The sequence below is a fragment of the Nomascus leucogenys genome, chromosome 22a (genome assembly GCF_006542625.1).
Source record: "Nomascus leucogenys isolate Asia chromosome 22a, Asia_NLE_v1, whole genome shotgun sequence".
Taxonomy (NCBI): Eukaryota; Metazoa; Chordata; class Mammalia; order Primates; family Hylobatidae; genus Nomascus; species Nomascus leucogenys.
Window position 1 is genome coordinate 3,893,275 of NC_044402.1, and position 22,212 is coordinate 3,915,486.

Consider the following 22,212-nt stretch of genomic DNA (forward strand, 5'->3'; position numbering starts at 1 on the left):
GATGCCATGCTGGCAGCTGGCCAGACAAGCCAGGAGTCGGGAGAAAGGTCAGCTGGAGATACGAACACAGAGCTGTCAGCTTGCAGGTGGCATTTAAAGTCAACAAGACTAGATGAGACCACAAAGAGAGTGCACAGGAGTGGAGAGGGAACAAAACATTTAGAGGGAGTTTAAGAGGAGGCAAAAGAGGAACCAATAAAGGAGACTAGCCACTGAGGTGGGAGGAGAACCAGGAGGCACGGTGTTCTGAAGAGCCCAGAGCATCATGCAGGAGGGAGCCTCCATCAAGTCTTGCAGTTAAGAGGTGAGACAAGGACAGAGAAGCCCACTAGTCAGCAGTGGGGCTGTGGGTGATCACACAGAGCAGTGCTGGAGGAGGCTGGAGGAGTGCCTGAGAAGGGAGCTGCCTTATGAAGATTGCAGGGGACATGGGGTCCCGTTTAGGTACTGAAAGAAGACCCAGAAGAGAGGGCAGAACAGCTAAACAAGAGTGAGGGGATGGGCTCTAGGGAACAAGGAGACTGCTGGCTTCAGTTTGTTAAATTTGGAGATAAGCAAGAGAACAATGCAAATAGAAACACGGCTGGTGAAAAACAGGAGAAACATGATGAGAATGATGCTAAGGATTGTATGTAGACTCCTCGAAGGGCAGAAGCCAATATCCATAGCTTGGTTCTGATTAGCTGGACAGTGCCCAGCATTAGGTGAAACACCACCACAATTTTAGCCATAGGCAATTAACTACCTCAAAAAAAAATCCTAAAAGATCTGGGTTTATGTTCAAAGTTAAGAAAACGGTTAATGTCTTAAGAAGATCACTAAATTCTGGAAGAGTCTGCAATAGCAGAAGTTGTCCCATCTTTTTTTATGAAAGCCACTGGTTCTGTTTAGAAGTGACACTGGGGACTAAATGGTCTTTTGAGCTTTCCTTTTGTTCTAAAAATATACTAAGAGTATATTACATCTGAGATTTGCTTTAAGATAATCTGGTGGGGGTGGAGAGGTAGGGAAGAAAATATAAATAACATTGGCCACATATTGATAAAGCTGTGTGGTGGGAGGCTCTTGATTCCCTCAACTTTTGTGTATGTTTTAAAATTCCCCTAATAAAAAGTAGGGGGTGGGGAGGAGAGGGAGAAGCAGGAATTGAGATTCCCAAAGACGCTCACGGACAGAAGTTCAAAGAGACCAAGCTACAAATCCCAAGTAACTAGTTGGAAAAAAGGTCAGGGCACAAAAAGCCTCCCTAACTTTCCCCTGGGATGTCTGGAGTTTGTAAACAATATCAAGAGCTTATTTAAAGAAGCACCATGAAGAAATGGTGTCACAGAGCCCATGAGAGGCCTGGTCAGAGGCGTGTGCCTCAAGTCGCCAAAGGCTTACCTGGTACCTCTGACTCTGGATCCTGGGGAGAGACAGTACAACCATCTTCCAGGCAAACATTTCCTGATACAGCTTGTATCTGCACTCTTCAATTGGCGGATTCAAGTAGATTACCTGATTGGTTATTCTTAGCTCATGAACGACATTCTGTGAAAGAAAGGTTTCATTTCTACTCAGCAATCTATTTCAATAAAAATTTTTTTTTTTTAAGACAGAGTTTCACTCTTATTGCCCAGGCTGCAGTGCAATGGCGCAACCTTGGCTCACTGCAACCTCCACCTCCCAGGTTCAAGCGATTCTCCTAAGCCTCCCAAGTAGCTGGGATTATGGGCATGCGCCAGCATGCCCAGCTAATTCTATATTTTTAGTAGAGACGGGTTTCGGCATGTTGGTCAGGCTGGTCTCAAACTCCTGACCTCAGGTGATCCACCTGCCTCAGCCTCCCAAAGTGTTGCGATTACAGGTGTGAGCCACCATGCCAAGTCCTTCGCTTTTTGTTTTTTTTGAGATAGGGTCTCACTCTATCACCCAGGCCAGAGTGCGGTGGCGACATGGCTCACTTGACATTCTGGGCTCAAGCAATCCTCCTGCCTCAGCCCCTCAAGCAGCTGGGACCACAGGCGTGCACCATCATGCCCAGTTAATTTTTGTATTTTTTTTTTTTTTTTTTTTTTGAGACGGCATCTCACTCTGTCATCAGGCTGGAGTGCAGTGGCGCCATCTCAGCTCACTGCAACCTCTGCCTCCCGGGTTCAAGCGATTCTCCTGCTTCAGCCTCCTGAGTAGCTGGGACTACAGGCATGTACCACCATGCCCAGCTAATTTTTGTATTTTTAGTAGAGACGGGGTTTCACCATGTTGGACAGGATGGTCTCGATCTCTTGACCTTGTGATCCGCCTGCCTCGGCCTCTCAAAGTGCTGGGATTACAGGCGTGAGCCACCGCGCCCGGCCTAATTTTTGTATTTTTTATAGAGATGGGGTTTTGTCATGTTGCCCAGGCTGGTCTCGAACTTCAGAGCTCAAGCGATCTGCCCACCTTGGCCTCCCAAAGTGCTGGGATTACAGGTGTGAGCCACCGTGCCTGGCCTCAATAAAATAGTTTTGATACTCAACACCTTCTCTCTCTAAATTACTAAACTACTTCAGTCTGAACCACAATGTCTGTCACTTGATTATCAGACATGGTCTTTTATAATGTCATGTTTGTCATTTGTGCCTTCCCCAAAAGAACATAAGTCAGACAGCAGGTGCTGCTTCACCTTCTCCTGGGTCCCTGGTGCCCAGGCATTGAACATGTAACAGGTACTCAATGAACCTTCATCTGGTTTGACGTAAGTATATGACGATGTCTCAACATAACAATCTTGAGACCCGAGAAGCTAGCACCACTGAAGCAGTGATACAACCCAGGTTATCAGTTGTTGGGCAATGATTTATGTTGACCAAGGTCAGGTAAGTCTGTGCCACCTGCCAGTGCTTTACGCTAAACAAGAATTCCAACTTAGTCTCCACTAGATAGTCATGTGTTGCTTAACAACAGGGATACGTTCTGAGAATCATGGTGAGGTGATTCTGTCACTGTGCAAACTCCACAGCATGTACCTACACAAGTCTAGATGGCAGAGCCCGCTGCCCACCTAGGCTATGTGGCATGGCCGATTGCTCTCAGGCTACAAATCTGTACAGCATGTTACTGTACTGAATACTGTAGGCAACGGGAACACAATGGTAAGTATTTGTGTATCTAAACATATTACAACATAGAAAAGGTAGAGTAAAAATATGGTATTGTAATCTTCAGGACCACCATTGTATATGTGGTCTGTCGTTGACTGAAATGTCATTATGCAGTGCATGACTGTAATTGTATCAATTTAGAAACACTCATTTGCTTCTCTGGGACTTGGTATTTTAAAAAGTATGCTCTGGGGATGAATATCCAATAATAGTAATATTCAAAGGTGGAAACAGAAATATTCAAAAGTGAAAACATTTTTCAAGTGTAAGGGAAAAAAATAAAAAGGTAAAGTGTAGGTAGGGGAAAAAAGCCAACTGTTTCTCCCAGATCAAAGTTTTTACTGTTTTGTGAGGCCTTTTTATTGGTAAATATAACACAAATACTATAAACACTTACTGTAAGGTGGATTCCTTTGTAACCACCACCAATAGCAGCAGATAGAGCCTACTTACACAGTGCTAGCTGACATAATTATTCAGTTGTTTAGAAAGCTTGCTAAGCTCCACACAAATGGGAAAGAGATGGCTCGGGAGGCACAGACTACTACTCTGCGTGGTGGCCACCGTGTCACCGCCTTCTTCCCAGGGATGTGGACTGAGACCTTTGTTAAAACAGTGGAGTACGTTTCAATGTCATGATCTGAACATTGACTTCTGGTGGATTACATGCGGTTCCTGAAATAATTTTTTTTTTTTTTTTTTTTGAGACGGAGTCTCGCTCTGTCACCCAGGCTGGAGTGCAGTGGCGCAATCTCGGCTCACTGCAAGCTCCGGCTCCCGGGTTCACGCCATTCTCCTGCCTCAGCCTCTCCGAGTAGCTGGGACTACAGGCGCCCGCCACCAGGCCCGGCTAAGTTTTTGTATTTTTAGTAGAGACGGGGTTTCACCATGGTCTCGATCTCCTGACCTCGTGATCCGCCCGCCTCGGCCTCCCAAAGTGCTGGGATTACAAGCGTGAGCCACCGCGTCCGGCCTGTTCCTGAAATAATTTATTGCATGAATGTTTGGTAAGAAGTTTTTTCCCACAGTGTAGTTTTTTTTCTAAAATTTAATTTTTCATTTTTTAGGACTTAAAATAATTATTTTAGATTTATAGGAGAGTTTCAAAGAAGTACAAGGAGTTTCCACATATCCTCCACCAGCTTTCTTCAATGTTAACATCTCACACGAGAGTGAGGAATTTTGGAGAAAGAGCGCAGAGGTGACCTGCCCTTCCCATCGCATCACATCAGAGGGCACATGACACCTGCACATCGCCACTGGTGAGGCTGACCTCCATCACCTGGTTAAGGTGGCATCTGCCAGGTGTCCACACTAAGTGACCTCTTCACAGGTACTTTTTAACGAGAGAGTTTTGTTATTTTACTTATTAGTAAACAGAATGCCACAGAAGCACTCACTTTGATCTTTGGCTCTCCACCAGGCTTGTGACTAACTTGTGGAGCATCCGTGTCCATGTCAACTTCTGCTTTATCTTCAGCTTGTCCAAGAAGAACCTGGGTCCACGCTCTCAGGCCAGCTTGCAGACGAACGCCCAATATTCTTTCAATCTACAGACAACGTTATATCAGAGAACAGTGTTTCTTCTGAGTTAGCTCACAAAGCAAGTTAATCAGAAAGTGGTAGGTGTTTCAGATAAAAGATGCACAGTTCCTAACTAGAAGCCTTCATATCTCTCTTCTCAGAATCTCACTTTCTCCCAGCCACAGATCACTTGTTAGGCTGTGTTCTCCATCTTTGGATACTGAATCACCAATCCTTCACAACCTGTAACCTCTCCTATAAAATACCCTCCTCCCCAACACTCTCCACTGGCGTGCTCTCTGAAGTCCACCAGTGAGAAAAGGCATGGATTGGTAACTGTGCTTTACGCACACATACCACACCTTCTACCCGTCCCCACTTGTCTACGGGGATACGGATGGGGGCAGAATGTGGCTGTTTCTAAATTGGGTGTTGGGGAGGGGCAGGGTCATCAGAGGAGGACACCTGGAGGGCTAGAAAAGGTAACACGAATCATAAGGAAAGCAAGGAAGGGCATATAGGAAGTTATCAAATATCCAGCAAATAAAGGCAATACTTTCTCCTCCCTCTTATCTCCCTGCTTCCAACTTAAACTTGATGTGAGTACTGACATGTAGTATCATAATTTGGTTCTTTTTGTGTGTGTGTGTGATAGGGTCTCACTCTGCTAGAGTGCAGTGGTGTGATGTCGGGTCATTGCAACCTCCGCCTCCTGGGCTCAAGTGATCCTCCCGCCTCAGTTTACTGAGTAGCTGGGACTACAGGTGCTCATCAGCACATCTGGCTAGTTTTTGTATTTATAGTAGAGACAGGGTCTTGCCATGTTGCCCAGGCTGGTCTCGAACTCCTGGGTTCAAGCGATCTGCCTGCCTCGGCCTCTCAAAATGCTGGGATTACAGGCATGACGAACCACTATGCCTGGCCACAATTCACTTCTTTTTTTTTTTTTTTTTTTGAGACGGAGTCTCGCTCTGTCGCCCAGGCTGGAGTGCAGTGGCGCGATCTCGGCTCACTGCAAGCTCCGCCTCCCGGGTTCACGCCGTTCTCCTGCCTCAGCCTCTCCGAGTAGCTGGGACTACAGGCGCCCGCCACCACGCCCGGCTAATTTTTTTGTATTTTTAGTAGAGATGGGGTTTCACCGTGGTCTCGATCTCCTGACCTTGTGATCCGCCCACCTCGGCCTCCCGAAGTGCTGGGATTACAAGCGTGAGCCACCGCGCCCGGCCCACAATTCACTTATATCACTAGTTAAATGAGATTTTGGAGGGGAATTGAACTATCACAGATAATTTCCAGGGAAAAATGCTTTTTAGTGACAAACTAATAAGCTTACTGGAGGGTCAGCAGAAGAAAAAGGAGGAACACGCTAGCAAATTCTATCCCTTACCTCCATGTCAAGCTTGTTGACCCAGATGGGCAAATTGGAATAGGAGTGCAGATTTAAGTCATCCACTGCTTTCTGGACTCTGTTCAAGATCTCCGAGAATGTCTTATGGTCATACATACAAGTTTCCAAGGAACGGACTTCTAGGTCTATTTTTTCTTCAATGATCAGCAGATCATCCACCTGAAGGAAGAAGTATTTAATATTTAAAACACCCACTCACACTCTGGTCCTTTATTCTCACATAACATTCTTCCCAAGTATTATAGATTGACAAATGCTCCAGGCACAGTTCTTCCATAAGTAGCTAATCCTAGCTGCTGGGGTGAGAACGCTAATCCCCACTTGCATGTCCTTGTAGAGGGAAGGAAAATGCATGGAGCCTCCCCAGCTTTCTTCCCTTACTCCCACTCACAGGGGAGGTGGCCTCTGATGGGTAAATCTGGGAGAAGGAAGTAAACGTGCTTTGTTCAGCTCCTCCTGTGCCTGGGGAGCCAGCCTCGCTGTCGTATGCATCTGGTCCGCTGGCAGCCGCAGGCTCTGGGTAAGGCCTTCGTGGCTGAGACCTACAGCCTGCTCTGCTTTCAGCTGTAGCAGCAATAAAAGTGCATTCTGCTCTCTGTCAGACTCCTGTGTCCTTTAGCTCTCCAATTGTTTCTAAACTCAGGTTGTTACTTAGTGGCCTCCCTAAAACGCAGCACCATTAAATAGCCTGGTGAGTACAAAGGGTCCTCCTCCCTTGCAGCTCATATGGCCGTATGCTGCATCAACCATGCATGCCTTCTTCGGGAGAACTAGTGTTTTAACTGAGTTCGCTATTACTGTGCTTCATTCGTTACTAGGACACCTGAGGATTACATGAGAGCATACCTTTTCTTGGAAGTTGAAGACAGTCTCTGCTAAGCGCTGTACATATGGGTCAAGTTTGTAGGACTCCCACACCAATGCAATGCCTTCTGCGATCAGGGCCTGCACTTCCTTTTTCAAGCCAGCCACCAAAAGCGAAATGGTGTTCCGCTCCTCCACCTTCTCGCAGGTCCGTTCATAGGTACGAACGCTCTCGATCAGTGAGATGGCAAACGGGTAAAGCTGGTTTGCTTGATGGGCTTTGTTCACAATCGCCAGTGGGACGCGGAAACCAAGCCACTTGAGGTTCCGGACTTCTTTGGATAGTGTGATAATCTCAGGAAGAAAGTTAACTTTCAGCTTAAGCACATTTCCAGTTCGGCCCCGAACCCGAGTACTTTCGATGGTGAAAATGCGCCCCGAGACACCGAGGTTGCGCTGCTGCACCTTCCTTGCCCAGTCATCAAAGATCTCCTGCGTGTTGAGCTTCATGCGGAAGCTGTCTCCATCCTGCTTCAGCTTCTGCCCCTCCACGTGATTCTCCCAGCCCTTGCCAAGGACATCTTCCACCCGCTTCATGTAGGCCGTCAGCTGCCTGTCGATCTGTTTAGCCCAGATGATAGACCCGGACACAGGGGGCAAGTCACGAACGTGACTCATCTTACAAGCCTGACTCTGTGGGTACTGGACCTTGAACTTGTCGTGAAGAGACTCGATGTCATCTTTCACACGCTGGATCAGCTGGGTCTGGTATTCACGAATGGCCCCACGGATGTGAGGCCTGACAAACAGCGCATTAAACCTGGAGAAAATCCTGAACATCTCGTTGGCATTCTTGGCTGTGCCAAGCTGATCCCGAAGGCGAGCGGTGATCCGGGTCTCCACTCTGTCGATCCTCTCATCGTACCTCTTCATAGCAGCCTCCCAGGCTTCCGTGCCCTCTTTGGAAACATCCAGTCCATCCACTTCCTTGACGTTCTCATAAGCAAGGTTTACTTCCTCAATGGCATTTGCATCTGCAGCATCAAAGAGAACCTCAGCCACTTTCATATCTTGGGGTTCAGGGACCTCTCCTTGATTCTGTTGTGCAACTGCCGTGACCTAAAGGAGAAATATATGTAATCAAGAAATGCTGACCAAACGAAGGCTTTAAAATTTATTTTAAGCCAGGTACAGTAGCTCACGCCTATAATCCCAGCACTTTGGGAGGCTGAGGCGGATAGATCAGCTGAGGTCAGGAGTTTCAGACCAGCCTGGCCAACATGCTGACACCCCGTCTCTACTAAAAATACAAAAATTAGCCGGGCATGTTGGTGCAGACCTGTAATCCTAGCTACTCAGGAGGCTGAGGCAGGAAATCACTTGAACCCGGGAGGTAGAAGTTGCAGTGAGCTGAGATTGCACCACTACACTCCAGCCTGGACAACAGAGTGAGACTCTGTCTCAAAATAAATAAATAAAACAAACTTTATTTTTATTTTTTATGAGACAGGGTCTCACTCTGTGCAGCCTCTAACTGCTGGGCTCAAGCGATCCTCCCACCTCAGCCTCCCAAAGTGCTGGAATTACAGGTGTGAGCCACCGTGCCTGGAAGACTTTTAAATTCTGTTGTACACGCCACACTAAAGCTACCAATTAGCAATACAGATTTTTAAACTTTGAGTCAAACATTTTATAACCGCAACTTAGCAATGCCGAGTAAAATACTATAGAGTATATTTTAACTCTATACTACAAAGGTTTTTCAGACAATGTGGTTTCATTGGACTAGATTTTTTTAAAAGAAGAATGAATAGGCTGGGTGCAGTGGCTCATGCCTGTAATCCCAGCACTTTGGGAGGCCAAGGCAGGCGGATCACGAGGTCAGGAGTTCGAGACCAGCCTGGCCAACATGGTGAAACCCCCGTCTCTACTAAAAACACAAAAAATTTGCCAGGCATGGTGGTGCACGCCTGTATTCCCAGCTACTCAGGAAGTTGAGACAGAGAATCGCTTGAACCCGGGAGGTGGAGGTTGCAGTGAGCCGAGATCACGCCACTGCACTCCAGCCTGGGCGACAAAGCAAGACCCCATCTCAAAAAAACAAAAAAGAATGAAAGATAAATTCAGAAGAGAAAAAAAAAAATGTATAAAGAAATTAGTCATTTAATTAGTCATTTAATCATTTTAATAAATCTCAGGCATATGTAATTGCTATCCATGTTTTACATAGGAGGACTCTCGAAAAAGAGATTAAATAAAGAGTTCCGGTCACAGAGCTAGTAAACGGTGGAATTAGGATTTAAAACCCAGGAAGTCTGGCCCTAGGGTCCTTGCAAGATGGGGGAAGGGATAAATGGATGGAAAACACTAAAGATTTGGATGGGCTGGGCATGGTGGCTCAACGCCTGTAATCCTAGTACTTCGGGAGGCCGAGGCGGGTGGATCACTTGAGGTCAGGAGTTCAAGACCAGCCTGGCCAACATGGTGAAACCCTATTTCTTTTCCTTTTCTTTTTTTTTTTTTTTTTGAGACGGAGTCGCGCTCTGTTACCCAGGCTGGAATGCAGTGGTGCGATCTTGGCTCACTGCAAGCTCCGCCTCCTGGGTTCATGGCATTCTCCTGCCTTAGCCTCCCGAGTAGCTGGGACTACAGGCGCCTGCCACCACACCCAGGTAATTTTTTTGTATTTTCAGTAGAGACGGGGTTTTACCGTGTTAGCCAGGATAGTCTCGATCTTCTGACCTCGTGATCCACCGGCATCGGCCTCCCAAAGTGCTGGGATTACAGGTGTGAGCCACTGCGCCCGGCCGGTGAAACCCTATTTCTACTAAAAATACAAAAATTAGCTGGGTGTGGTGGCTGGCGCCTGTAATCCCGGCTACTTGGAGGCTGGGGCGGAATTGCTTGAACCCCAGAGGCAGAGGTTGCAGTGAGCCGAGATCATGCTACTGCACTCCAGCCTGGGTGACAGACCAAGACTCTGTCTCAAAAAAAAAAAAAAATAAATAAATAAAAAATAAAAAATAAAAAAATTACACACAATACTGAATCACTAGATCTTAAAGACAACAGAAAGAAGTAGTTAATTTTTCAAAAAACACATTAAAACAATGCATATGGGCAGGGTGCAGTGGCTCATGCCTGTAATCCCAGCACTTTGGGAGGCTGAGGTGGGCGGATCATTTGAGCTCAGGAGTTCGAGAACAGCCTGGGCAACATGGTGAGACCCCTCCTCTACAACCTCCCCCCTCCACCTCCAACACACACACACAAATAAATTAGCTGGGCGTGGTGGGGTACGCCTATAGTCCCAGCTACTCACGAAGCTGAGGCAGGAGAACTGCTTGAGCCCAGGAGGCAAAGGCTGCAGTGAGACAAGATCCCTCCACTGTACTCCAGCCTAGGTAACAGAATGAGACTGTCTCAAACAAGAACAGGCTGGGTACGCTGTCTGACGTCTATAATCCCAGCACTTTGGGAGGCCGAGACAGGTGGATCACTTGAAGGTCAGTTCAAGACCAGCCTGGCCAACATGGTGAAAGCCTGTCTCTACTTAAAATATAAACAATTAGCCGGGCGTGGTGCCAGGCACCTGTAATCCCAGCTACTTGAGAGGCTGAGGCAGGAGAATCGCTTGAACCCAGGAGGCAGAGGTTGCAGTGAGCCAAGATCACGCCATTGCACTCCAGCCTGGGCAACAAGAGTGAAACTTCGTCTCAAAAAAACAAACAAACAAAAAACAAAACAAAAACAAAAACAAAACACAAATTTTTAGAATGCAAATCTTACCTGCGGCCTCAGGACCCTGACGATAACAGCTCTCAGCTGTTCATGCTGGCGTCTAAATTTTCTCATCTGGTCAAGGCGGGCCTGCAGCTTCCTGTGGGCAGGGTTGATACGCCACACCATCTTCAGATTTTCTTCCCTTTTTCTTTTGACGATGTCTCTCAACAATACCTGAAGTTTCTCATACTCATCATCCCAAGTCTGAAAAACTTCAAAGCATGCTACCATAACCTAGGACAGAATTTCAAAAATGAGGCTTATTATTAAGACATACTTTCATCTCAACGTCTTGAGGTTGGTTTTCTTATATATTCAAACTTACTTTTTCAAATTCTTCGTAAGCAACATGCATCAATTTCCTAGTGCCCAATACTTTGAGTAATTGAGAACTCAAGTCTCTTGAAATCGCCTCCACCAAACGCAGTGCCCTCTGAATAGGATATTTTGTGTTTCGGATCTTTCTCAAATGGGTGAAAATGGCAACAAGCGCCTGTCTTATTTTGTCCAGCTCCGTGGCAGACAGCAAATCGTTCAGAGGGAAATCTTTCATCAGAGGATTGTAGTCATTCACAGTTTCCAAAGCCTGTTTTAGACCTATATTAACAGAGAAAGAGTTAATGGTTTTCACATAAAGTAACAAAACTAAGTAAACTAAAATATGCCACTACAACGGAACATTTTGACGTTGCAAAAGATCTAGTGAGACAAAAACTATTCATATTTGAAAAAACAACACGTTATTAACAGGATAACCCTAGTGTTGTTCCATTTTTGCTTATTTAAGAGTATGAGTCAATTCATATATACTCTAAAGGCTGAAGGTGGCAGCCTCAGAGAATTTACTGTGCTTTGCTTTGCTTTCTATATCAGCGGCCCCCAACATTTTTGGCAACGGGGGACCAGTTTCGTGGAAGACTATTTTTCCACAGACGGTTGGGGAGGGCGGGGGGTGGGTAGTTTCTAGGTGATTTGAGCACATTACATTTATTGTGCACTTTATTTCTGTTATTTTATTTTTTTGAGACGGAGTTTTGCTCTGTTGCCCAAGCTGGAATGCAGTGGCGTGATCTCGGCTCACTGCAACCTCTGCCTCCCAGGTTCAAGTGATTCTCCTGTCTCAGCCTCCCAAGTAGCTGGGACTACAGGCGCCTGTCACCACGCCCAGCTAATTTTTTGTATTTTTAGTAGAGACGGGGTTTCCAGGATGTGTTAACCAGGATGGTCTCCATCTCCTGACCTGGTGATCCGCCCGCCTAGGCCTTCCAAAATGCTGGGATTATAGGTGTGAGCCACTGCACTCAGACTATTTCTATTATTATTATTACATACTCACCATAATGTAGAATCTGTGGGAGCCCTGAGCTTGTTTTCCTGCAACTAGGTGGTCCCATCTGAGGGTGATGTAATGGGAGATAGTGGACAGATCATCAGGCATTAGATTCTCATAAGGAGTGCACAATCTACACCCCTCGCATGTGCAGTTCACAACACGGTTTGCGCCCCTGAGAATCTAATGCCGCCACTGATCTGACAGGGGGCAGAGCTCAGGCAGTAATGCTCACTCACTGCTGCCAGCCTCCTGCTATACAGCCTGGTTCCCAACAGGCCACAGACCAGTACCAGTCTGGGGGTTGGGGACCCCTGTTCTCCTGTTCTATATTATTTTAACATTCTATCAGTAACAATTAAGTTTAGAAGAACTAAAATTTTATCCTTGAGAACATTAAAATTTAAGTTTTACATTCACAGTTTAATTTAGGTGAACGTATTACTAAGGACATGGAATCACGAAAGTGCTTGGATCCTAATCTATTTATTGACTTTCTTTGGCATAAGATCAAAAAAAGTATTAGGAAAAAAACAAAGGTTTCAGCAGTGTTAAAAAAATCAAAGTATACATTTCAGCATAGTGAATGCACAGGTAATGTGTGCAGTGTGATCTAAGTAACCGGAAGGTTTCTACTTGCAATTTCATCTAACCTTTAAGATGTGGGTACCACGTGTTTTTGGGGCGAAGTGAGAACATGACAACTACTACTGTCTTAATTACTTGTTCTAACATGTCTTTTGTGAGCACAGAGTTGAACAGAAATGCCTAATAATGCCTCGTGTTCAAACATTGTAGACCTAGTACGTGCTAATGCAGCTCAGTCAAGTTTTAAAGTTTTTAACGGAATTTAAAAATAATCATAATAATGACTGCCTGTAATCCTAGCACTTTGGGAGGCCAAGGCGGGAGGACTGCTTGAGACTAGGAGTTTGACACCAGCATGGGCAACATGGCAAGTCCCCATTTCTACAAAAATTTAAAAATTAGTTGGACATGGTGGTGCATCCCTGTAGTCCCAGCTACTTGGGTGGCTGAGGTGGGAGGATTGCCTGAGCCTGGGAACTCCAGGCAGCAGTGAGCTATGATCACGCCACCGCATTCCAGCCTGGGCAACAAAGTGAGATCCCATCTCTTAAAAAAAATAAATTTTAAAAATTTTAAAAAGAAAAAAAAAAAACCAACCAACATCACTGGCACTGTTCTCCACTCAGAAAACTAAATTCATTTTGGCCACTTATCAGAATAGGGAGGAAGACAAAGAAGAGAAAGGGGCAAGTAAAAAGAAGAAGAGAAAGTGGTACTGACCAGTTCTTTTTCCACAACCCTCTGGGCAAATAGAACTGCTTCACTTAAACCACCTTCTTGCCTGGCCTGTCAAAAGCATACTTGACTTTGTGCCAGCTGTACAGCCGACTCATGGAGATGACTCATGGAGCCCAGCAGTGGGGAAGCAAGAAGGAATCTGTGCTCATACCTAGAGACTGTTTCACGTTCTTAAAACCCCTGAAGGGAAAGGGGAAAGCTAAGTGTGTAGGAGAATAATTTTCATTACTTGGAACTGAGGGAAAGATAAGATGTGATGTAAGAAAGGAAATGGTTAAAAACGACAGTACATCTACGAAAACTACAGTTTTCATTTAAATTGTCAAGTAAGATCTCGTAAAAGCCAGATCAATAACTCACTGATCAGATTATTAGTTCTAGTTGTTACCTGTGTCGGTGTCAAAACTGACAGTGGCATGGAAGCGCTTGCCATGTTTCAAGATATCCAGAGTCAGGAGAACTTCCGGGCTCTCCCGTTTCTCCTGGATGCGGTATAACGCACGTTCCAAGTTTAGCCAAAAACTGATTTCCTGTAAGGCAGTTCCTGATGCAGGATCTCGATCCAGTTTGGTCACCTTTGAAAATAAAATAACATCCAAGGGTGTTCACTATTTAAACAAGGTAGAAAAGATATCGTTAACTAAACACATGCATTACAACTCAATTTTTATATTTCAAGTAGATTTCCTTCCCTGTAAATCAAAAGTGGCTTGATTTGAAATCAAAGGTATGAGACTGCTGAGATTAATGCTCTATCAGGGTGACTACTCAAGCAATCTCACACTGGCCCCTGACCATTCCACCCAGACCAAGGCTAGTGCTGCACTGGACAATCCCAGGACCAAGAGGAGGCACCACTAATTATCACATAATTTACCTCACTGACAAAATCCAGATCAGTTTTCCCAAAGATATTAAAGAGTAACATATTTTACATAACTTTCAATCCTGTGCTCTTACTTTTTGAATTTCTCGGATCCAGCGGTTAACTCCAGATTGTAACTGATTAAGAAATGTTGGGTCTTCAACCTTATCACCAAAGTCTGTAACTTTTGGCTTTTCTCCACGCTCATAACACTGTTTTGCAACATTTGTGATCATTGGATGAATCGGCAGGCTGATCTCCGGAATTTCAATATTTTGCTGCAAGTGAAGGAGTCCCATTTCGAGTTCTGCAATCTTCTTCTCAACTGAAGGAGCCATTTTATCACCATCCCTAAAAAGAGATTTCATACCTCAACATTTAGTGTGCTGTTGGTCTCTAAAGAGATCCTATCATTTCAGGTCTGTCAAATAGTAATGACACACACATTTATTAATACACAGGGTTTATATCCCCTTGGTTCACTAGCGTTACCCTCCCAATTCCCAAGTTTTACACCGAGTTCTATACTATCTTGTGAACATTAAGTGAAATATAACATTCGAACCACAGAAGAAAAATGGTTTTTACCTGTCTGCCTTGCCAGACTCTCTAATATAAGACTTAAAAAAAGGAGCCACGGCATTGCTAATGAAAGAATGCAAAGTTTCGTAGGGTGAGTCTTCACTGAGTGTAAGGACCCGGAGCTGAGAAGATACGGGTTTATCTGCATCAATCACGGGAGTACGTTTAATGAATGCCAAGCTAAAAAGAAAAATAAAACAAGAAATTAGAAAAGTTACACTCCTAATTAGGCTTATTAATTTAAAAATCATACTAAGAATATACTGAAGTGTTGCTTTTCTAATAGTGAAATGTACTGCTTGTCTTTCTTTAGTATATGAGAGCTACTGAATCAAGGTTATGGTTATAGAATGTGAACAAACTGGAAACCAGGCAAAGTTAACTTGTCTCATACATGGGTTGAATTCATAATATTGGCCTAAAACTAACCTGCCCTAGAAATACAAGCAGTACTTAAATCTGATCTTATGCTAATTTGTAACATTTATTTACTGTACTAAGTAAACGAAAGTTGCTCACTGGTTAAGGTGACAAGAGGGCATTCCAGCCAGGCTCCCCTTAGCCTGGTCCTACTCAACTCTTCCTGTTTCACCTCCTGCTATGTATCCTCTTTCCCACCGAGACACCACTTAGACCAGATGTCCCATTTCCTAAACACATCACGTGCTTTGTGCCTTTGCTTAAGAATCTGTATTCAGCTGCTGAAATTCTAACCCTCAAAACTCAGTTCCAGTGTGACCTCTTCTGTGGGCTTCCCCTAATCAGAAGCGCTCTCTCCAATCTTCATGTTTCCAATGTATTTTGACAAATATTACAATTAGTTATGTATCTGCCAATCTTTCTCCCAAAGACAAGCTTCTTGGGAACAGGAAGCAGGTTTTATTTCTTTGTGTATTACTCTATACCTATTGCCACACCTTGCACAGAACAGGCACTCAAAGTTGGTTAAATTAATGCCTTCAAGGTAATTAATAAAATTTGAATTTTCTAATTCCCTTGCCAGTACTTTATATACAATATTTCATACGCCAGGCATGGTGGTTCACGCCTGTAATCCCAGTACTTTGGGAGGCTAAGGTGGGTAGATCCCTTGAGGTCAGGAGTTCGAGACCAGCCTGGCCAACATGGCGAAACCACATCTCTACTAAAGATACAAAAATTAGGCCGGGCGCAGTAGCTCACACCTGTCATCCCAGCACTTTGGGAGGCCGAGGTGAGCAGATAACTTCAAAAAGTTATTCAAAAACTTCAAAACCCCATCTCTACTAAAAATACAAGAATTAGCTGGGCATGGTGGTGCATGCCTGTAATCCCAGCTACTCGGGAGGCTGATGGAGGAGAATCACTTGAGCCCGGGAGGCAGAGGTTGTAGCGAGCCGAGATCGTGCCACCGCACTCCAGACTGGGTGATAGAGCGAGACTTCGTCTCAAGAAGAAAGAAAAAAAAAAATTAGCCAGGTGTGGCGGCAGGTGCTTGTAATCCCAACTATTCAGGAGGCTGAGGCAGGAGGATCGCTTGAGCCTGGGAGGCAGAGGCTGCAGTGAGCTAAGATTGCCCCACTGCACTCCAGCTTGGGCGACAGAGACTCCATCTCAAAACAAACAAACAACCCCAAAAAACTTCATATAACTGTAAAGTCAATGAAACTTTCTGATGTAACGTATTGAGAAAGAATGAAGTCACAATAGTATTTCTGTCAAAATCGTATAACCTGAATCTAAACATCAGGCAAACCCAACAGTTCCATGAAGCTACTGGTATGCAAATGTCAAACACATCAGTGTCATAAAAGGCACACAAAGGCTGAAGTACTACTCCAGATTAAAGGAATTTAGAGTGACAAGAAACTAAAGTGTGATCCTGGACTGGACTCTGAATTAGGGGACAATTACTATAAGGGACATCATTGAGACAATTTGAACATGTACTATAATTACAGAATAATACTGCCACACCTCTTACACTTCTTGAATTTGATCATTGTACTGAGGCCACGAATGAGAATGTCCTTGTTCTTAGGAAATACACACAAGTATTTAGGGATAAAGGAGTATATTGTCTATAACTAACTGTGAAATGATTCAGGGGAAAAATGATAATGCAAAGTGGCAAACATTAACAACTGATATCTGGGAGTTCTATATACTATTCACGCAACTCTTCTGTAACCTGAGATTACTCAAAATAAGTTTAAAAAAAATGCAGAATCCATTATGACATTTACATATTTAAATTTGGATATGTTTACTAGGATAAATTAGCACAATCTTTCTGAAAGGTGGAAAATCTGGTAACATGCATTAAAAATTTTAATGATGTTTTGCAAGTGAACTAGTAATGCTGTCTTTAGAATTTATCCTAAAAAGAATCAAACCTGTACATAGAATGTTTACTAGTTATTTGTAATAATGAAAAATCTGATATCCAGTTGTCCCTTGGTATATGCAGGAAATTGGTTCCAGGACACCCCTGGGACACCAAAATCCGCAAATATTAAGTTGCTTATATAAAATGGCACAGTATTTCATATAACCTATGCACATCCTCCAGTACACTTTAAATCATCTCTAGATTACTTATAATCCCTAACACAACATAAACAATATATAAATAGTTGTTAAACTAGCTGTTTTTTACTTGCTTTTTTATTTTTGTATTGTATGTATTGCTTTTTTCCCGCAAATATTTTCTGTGGTTGGTTGAATCTGCAGATGTGGAACCAGATATGGAGGGCCGACTGTAATCTGAGAGTATTATCAGACATGTTACATATATTACAGCTCAAACAGAAGATAGATGCCATGATATGGCAACTAAAAGGACAGTATTTTAGAATTTATATTGTCTTGAAAATCTTCTTAATTTGAAGACATGAAATCAAAGACACTGAATTTAAAGACCAGAAATCTTTTGAACGTTTTCTTTTCCTTTTTTTTTTCTTTTTTGAGAGGGAGTTTCACTCTTGTTGCCAAGACTGGAGTGCAATGGCACGATCTCGGCTCACTGCAACCTCTGCCTCCCGGGTTTAAGCTATTCTCCTGCCTCAGCCTCCCAAGTATCTGGGATTACAGGCATGCGCCACCAAGCCTGGCTAATTTTGTACTGTTAGTAGAGACAGGGTTTCTCCATGTTGGTCAGGGTGGTCTCAAACTCCCAACCTCAAGTGATCCGCCCACCTCAGCCTCCCAAAGTGCTGGGATTACAGGCATGAGCCACCGTGCCAGACTTGAGTGTTTTCTTAATGTGTTTGTCTGAGTCAATTAAGATTTATATTAATTTTAGGCCGGGCATGGTGGCTCATGCCTATAATCCTAGCACTTTGGGAGGCTGAGGCGGGCGGATCTCCTGAGGTCAGGAGTTCGAGACCAGCCTGACCAACATGGAGAAACCCTGTCTCTACTAAAAATACATAATTAGCCAGGCATGGCAGTGCATGTCTGCAATCCCAGCTACTTGGAAGGATGAGGCAGGAGAATTGCTTGAACCCAGGAGGCAGAGGTTGCAGCGAGCTGAGATCGCGCCATTGTACTCCAGCCAGCCTAGGCAACAAGAGCAAAACTCTGTCTCAAAAAAAAAGAGAGATTTATATTAATTCTCTTAGTAAGAATTTCCAAGTTTGAAAAGAAAAAAGATTCATATTAATTCTCATAAATTTATAACCTGAGATAATGGTAATAATCGTACTACTCACCTATTGGATTTAACCCCATAATGAATGTCTATGTTGATATTATAGGAAATGAATTCTTTTTCTTCTTCTCCTTCATCACCGACATCCTCTACAAATCATAATAAATATATTAAATTAATATCAACATTTCCAATTTCTTATTTATCAACTGCTTAGACAATGACTATCCTCTCCCTACTCTCAACCTGACATATCAACACCTACATGACTTGGCACTATTTTTCCCTCCCTATCTGTTTTTTTTCCTCACTCCTGACTTTGCTGTGTGACTTTGGGTGAGGTGGTTGTCTGTGAAGCGGGGTAGTGTGAGCATGCCAGGGCTTCTGCAAGGATAACTGAGTTGGTGCATGAAAGCACTGGAACAGGGCCTGGCCGTGGGCAGTGCTAGCCGCTGCTGGCTATGGCCAAGTTCTCAGCATCCCATCCCAGGAAGCTCATCCATTGTGCTTCAAACACAGAAGTTACTTTCCAGCCCTGCTCTCAAGAATATTCTGCTCAGCTGTTCACTCAGCACCACCTGTGTGATAGGCATTTTTTACTAAGCACTTTACAGCTATCACACATTTAACCCTATGGGGTTGGTGTGACTATTATTATCCTTGTTTTCTCCGTAAAGAATATCAGTAACTTGCCCACAGACACTTGGGTGGGAAGCAACAATGTGAGAATTCAGAAGTTTGCGGGCTCCTCGCCACAATGTAGCGTGGCCAGTTTTCATCAAGGCGAGGCCCAAGGCAAACCCCAATCAAGAAAACTATCAAGAAACATCCCAAGGGTCACTGAGAAGCATTCGCCTAGCCTTGCCCTCTGCTGCACCACAGCACTTACCTGAGTCTGCTCTGGGTTTGACTTATGAATGTATCTTCCTCCCCAACTGTGAGCTCTTGGAAGGCAGAGACCATGCTAGATTCCACACAGTACAACACGCACACCGTAGCCACTTTCAAACGCTTACGGAGGCCGGGCGTGGTAGCTTATGTCAGTAATCCCAGCACTTTGGGAGGCTGAGGTGTGGACCACTTGAGTTCAGGAGTATGAGACTAGTCTGGGCAACATGGTGAAACCATGTCTCAATTTTTTAATAATAAAATTTAAATTTAAAAAAGCTTACTGGAAATTAATAGTAAGATAGCCTCAAGAAGCATGTGAACCAAATTTCTAAATTAAAAATCAAGATTGAAAAACTAAAAAAAGTATAAGAATAGAAAATAATCTAAACCTCTACATCTAGTACTAATCCATGTGATGCCTAAACATTCTAGTCAAATTATCTTTGTAATAACGTACTGATGAAATATATGTTGGCAAAAATTACAATCTATGGATTAATGTAACATGACTATTTTATACACGGTTCACCTTTTAAAAGTCATGATGTAATAGAAAGGGAAGGCTGGGTGCGATGGTGCACGCCTGTAATCCCAACACTTTGGGAGGCCAAGGCAGGTGGATCACCTCAGGTAGGGAGTTTGAGACCAGCCTGACAAACATGGAGAAACCCCGTCTCTGCTAAAAATACAAAATTAGCCAGGCATGGTGGTGCATGCCTGTAATTCCAGCTACTTGGGAAGCTGAGGCAGGCAAATCGCTTAAACCCAGGAGGTGGAGGTTGTGGTGAGTCGAGATAGCGCCATTGCACTCCAGCCTGGGCAACGAGAGTGAAACTCCATCTCAAAAAAAAAAAGGAAAGGGCAGTAGCTTTAACAGATCAAGTTCTATTGCTTAGAAGATGTGTGACCTTGAGAAAGTCATTTTTCTTTCTCTGAGCTTCAAATTTGTAAGGTGTAAAATGGGCGGTGGAGCAGGCAGTAGAATGTTGAGTTTGGTGGTTATAATGTTTCATTAAGCACTAAAAACTATGAAACCTGGTTACATAGGGTCTGAGCAAAAGCTATTTGCTTCCTTAGTTGTTGTTTTAAAAATCGTGCTCCTTCTGTAAGCATTTTAATTAATTAATTTATTTATTTAGAGACAATGTCTTGCTCTGTCGCCCAGGCTGGAATGCAGTGGCTTCATCACAGCTCACTGCAGTCTTGATCTTCTGGGTTCAAGAGATCCTCCTGCCTCAGCCTCCCAAATAGCTGGGACCACACGCTCATGCCACCACCTTCAGTGGATTTTTAAAACATTTTTTAGAGATGGGGTCTCTCTATGTTGCTCAGGCTGGTGTCAAACTCCTGGGGCTCAAGAGATCCTCATGCCTCGGCCTGTCATTACAAGCATGAGTCACTGTGCCCAACCCCTGCTTCCTTAGTTTTAAGATGAGACAAATACAAAATTCACACTAAAGAGTGTAAAATATTAGTCTATCTGGCCAGGCGCGGTGGCTCATGCCTGTAATCTCAGCACTTTGGGAGGCCGAAGCGGGCAGATCACTTCAAGTCGGGAGTTCAATACCAGCCTGGCCAACATGATGAAACCCTATATCTACTAAAACTTCAAAAATTAGCTGGGTGTGGTGGCTGGCACCTGTAATTTCAGTTATTTGGGAGGTTGGGGTGAGAGAATTGCTTGAACCTGGGAGGTGGAGGTTGCAGTGAGCTGAGATTGGTCTCAAAAAAAAAAAAAATTAGTGTATCTATCAAGAGAACAATAATTCTTCCAAATTATTGTTTTGGGTATATTTGGATATAAGTTTAGGAAGAGGAAGGAGTAGGCGGCAGAACATTCTAGTATACCAGATATTTGCTAAGCTATTTTTTAAAATGACTATTAAAAAAACTAAAGAAATCAACCAATTTTTCTAACCACTCAAATGTAGCTAGACCACAAGAGAAATCACACTGCCTGAAAGCAGCCACCCACGATTACAACCTGTAAAATGTAAGCATACAGAGAATAAAGATCTCCAAACTGAAACAGCTGTCAAAGTACTGCGATGATTTTCTCCCTCAATCTTCTGCATGTTCCATAATATTGTTCTACCATTTATACAAAATATGCCATCAAAATAACACCGAAACAATATACAGAAAATAAAATTAACATTCTATAATGATCAAAGGAAATCACTGATGCAACTAAAAATATGGCTTGTTAACTCTGAATCATTTCTTCCCCCCATAAAGAGTCATCATTGATACAAATAAAATCACGCAGACATTGCGCAGTCCGGACACAGCATCTGAGCATGTGGCCTACACTTCCTAATGCAAACCGGGTTAGGGGAACTAGGTGCCATTCCAAGAGATGAGTCACCGCTGTGTGGTGAGCGCTCCAGCTCTGTACTGGGAATACTGCAATGCAGTAGAATGCTGCTTCAGCTCAGGAAGGCACACCCAATGACATAATCCTCAAAAACGATAATGCAAATAGATATTCCCTGCTGCTTTGTTAAATTCTAACTTCTCTTGATAATAACTTATGGAAGTCACTATGAATCAGTCACAGAAAACATCTTGGACTAGTCTTTCTGTGCATATTCCCTATAAAGACACGGATCAAACACAGTTGAGTATGTCTGACTCCCATTTACAGTCACACAATTTAGGACATTGTTTCAAAAACTGCCATCAAATAATAATCTGACATTCTACTTTTCTTTTTTTTTTTTTAAATAGTTGTCCAGAGGAGGAAAGACACTTGATTATTAATTCTTAATAATGAAGAGGCTACTAGCCTTGTTATATTTATAAGCTTACGTACAAACACAATCTGCACGTTTGATTAGGTAATATCACTTTCAGTAAAATTTGAATCCATTTCCTTATGCTTGGCAAAGTTACTAGTTAATACAAAGTTACTGTTAACATGTAACAGACCAATACTGTACTATC

General features: G+C 43.6%; 1 protein-coding gene across 1 annotated transcript in view; it reads right to left on the reverse strand.

Annotated features, from left to right (window-relative positions):
- The window catches only part of DYNC1H1 (dynein cytoplasmic 1 heavy chain 1), an 88,642-nt gene that overhangs the window by 58,679 nt on the left and 7,751 nt on the right, over positions 1-22,212 (reverse strand). The window contains exons 2-11 of the mRNA XM_003276164.4: positions 18,437-18,524; positions 14,751-14,924; positions 14,258-14,513; positions 13,686-13,872; positions 10,967-11,238; positions 10,648-10,875; positions 6,901-7,977; positions 6,034-6,213; positions 4,523-4,672; positions 1,384-1,530 (exon numbers count right to left, since the gene is read on the reverse strand). Coding sequence (XP_003276212.1) covers positions 1,384-1,530; positions 4,523-4,672; positions 6,034-6,213; positions 6,901-7,977; positions 10,648-10,875; positions 10,967-11,238; positions 13,686-13,872; positions 14,258-14,513; positions 14,751-14,924; positions 18,437-18,524 — 2,759 coding nt within the window. The remainder of the gene's footprint in view (positions 1-1,383; positions 1,531-4,522; positions 4,673-6,033; positions 6,214-6,900; positions 7,978-10,647; positions 10,876-10,966; positions 11,239-13,685; positions 13,873-14,257; positions 14,514-14,750; positions 14,925-18,436; positions 18,525-22,212) is intronic.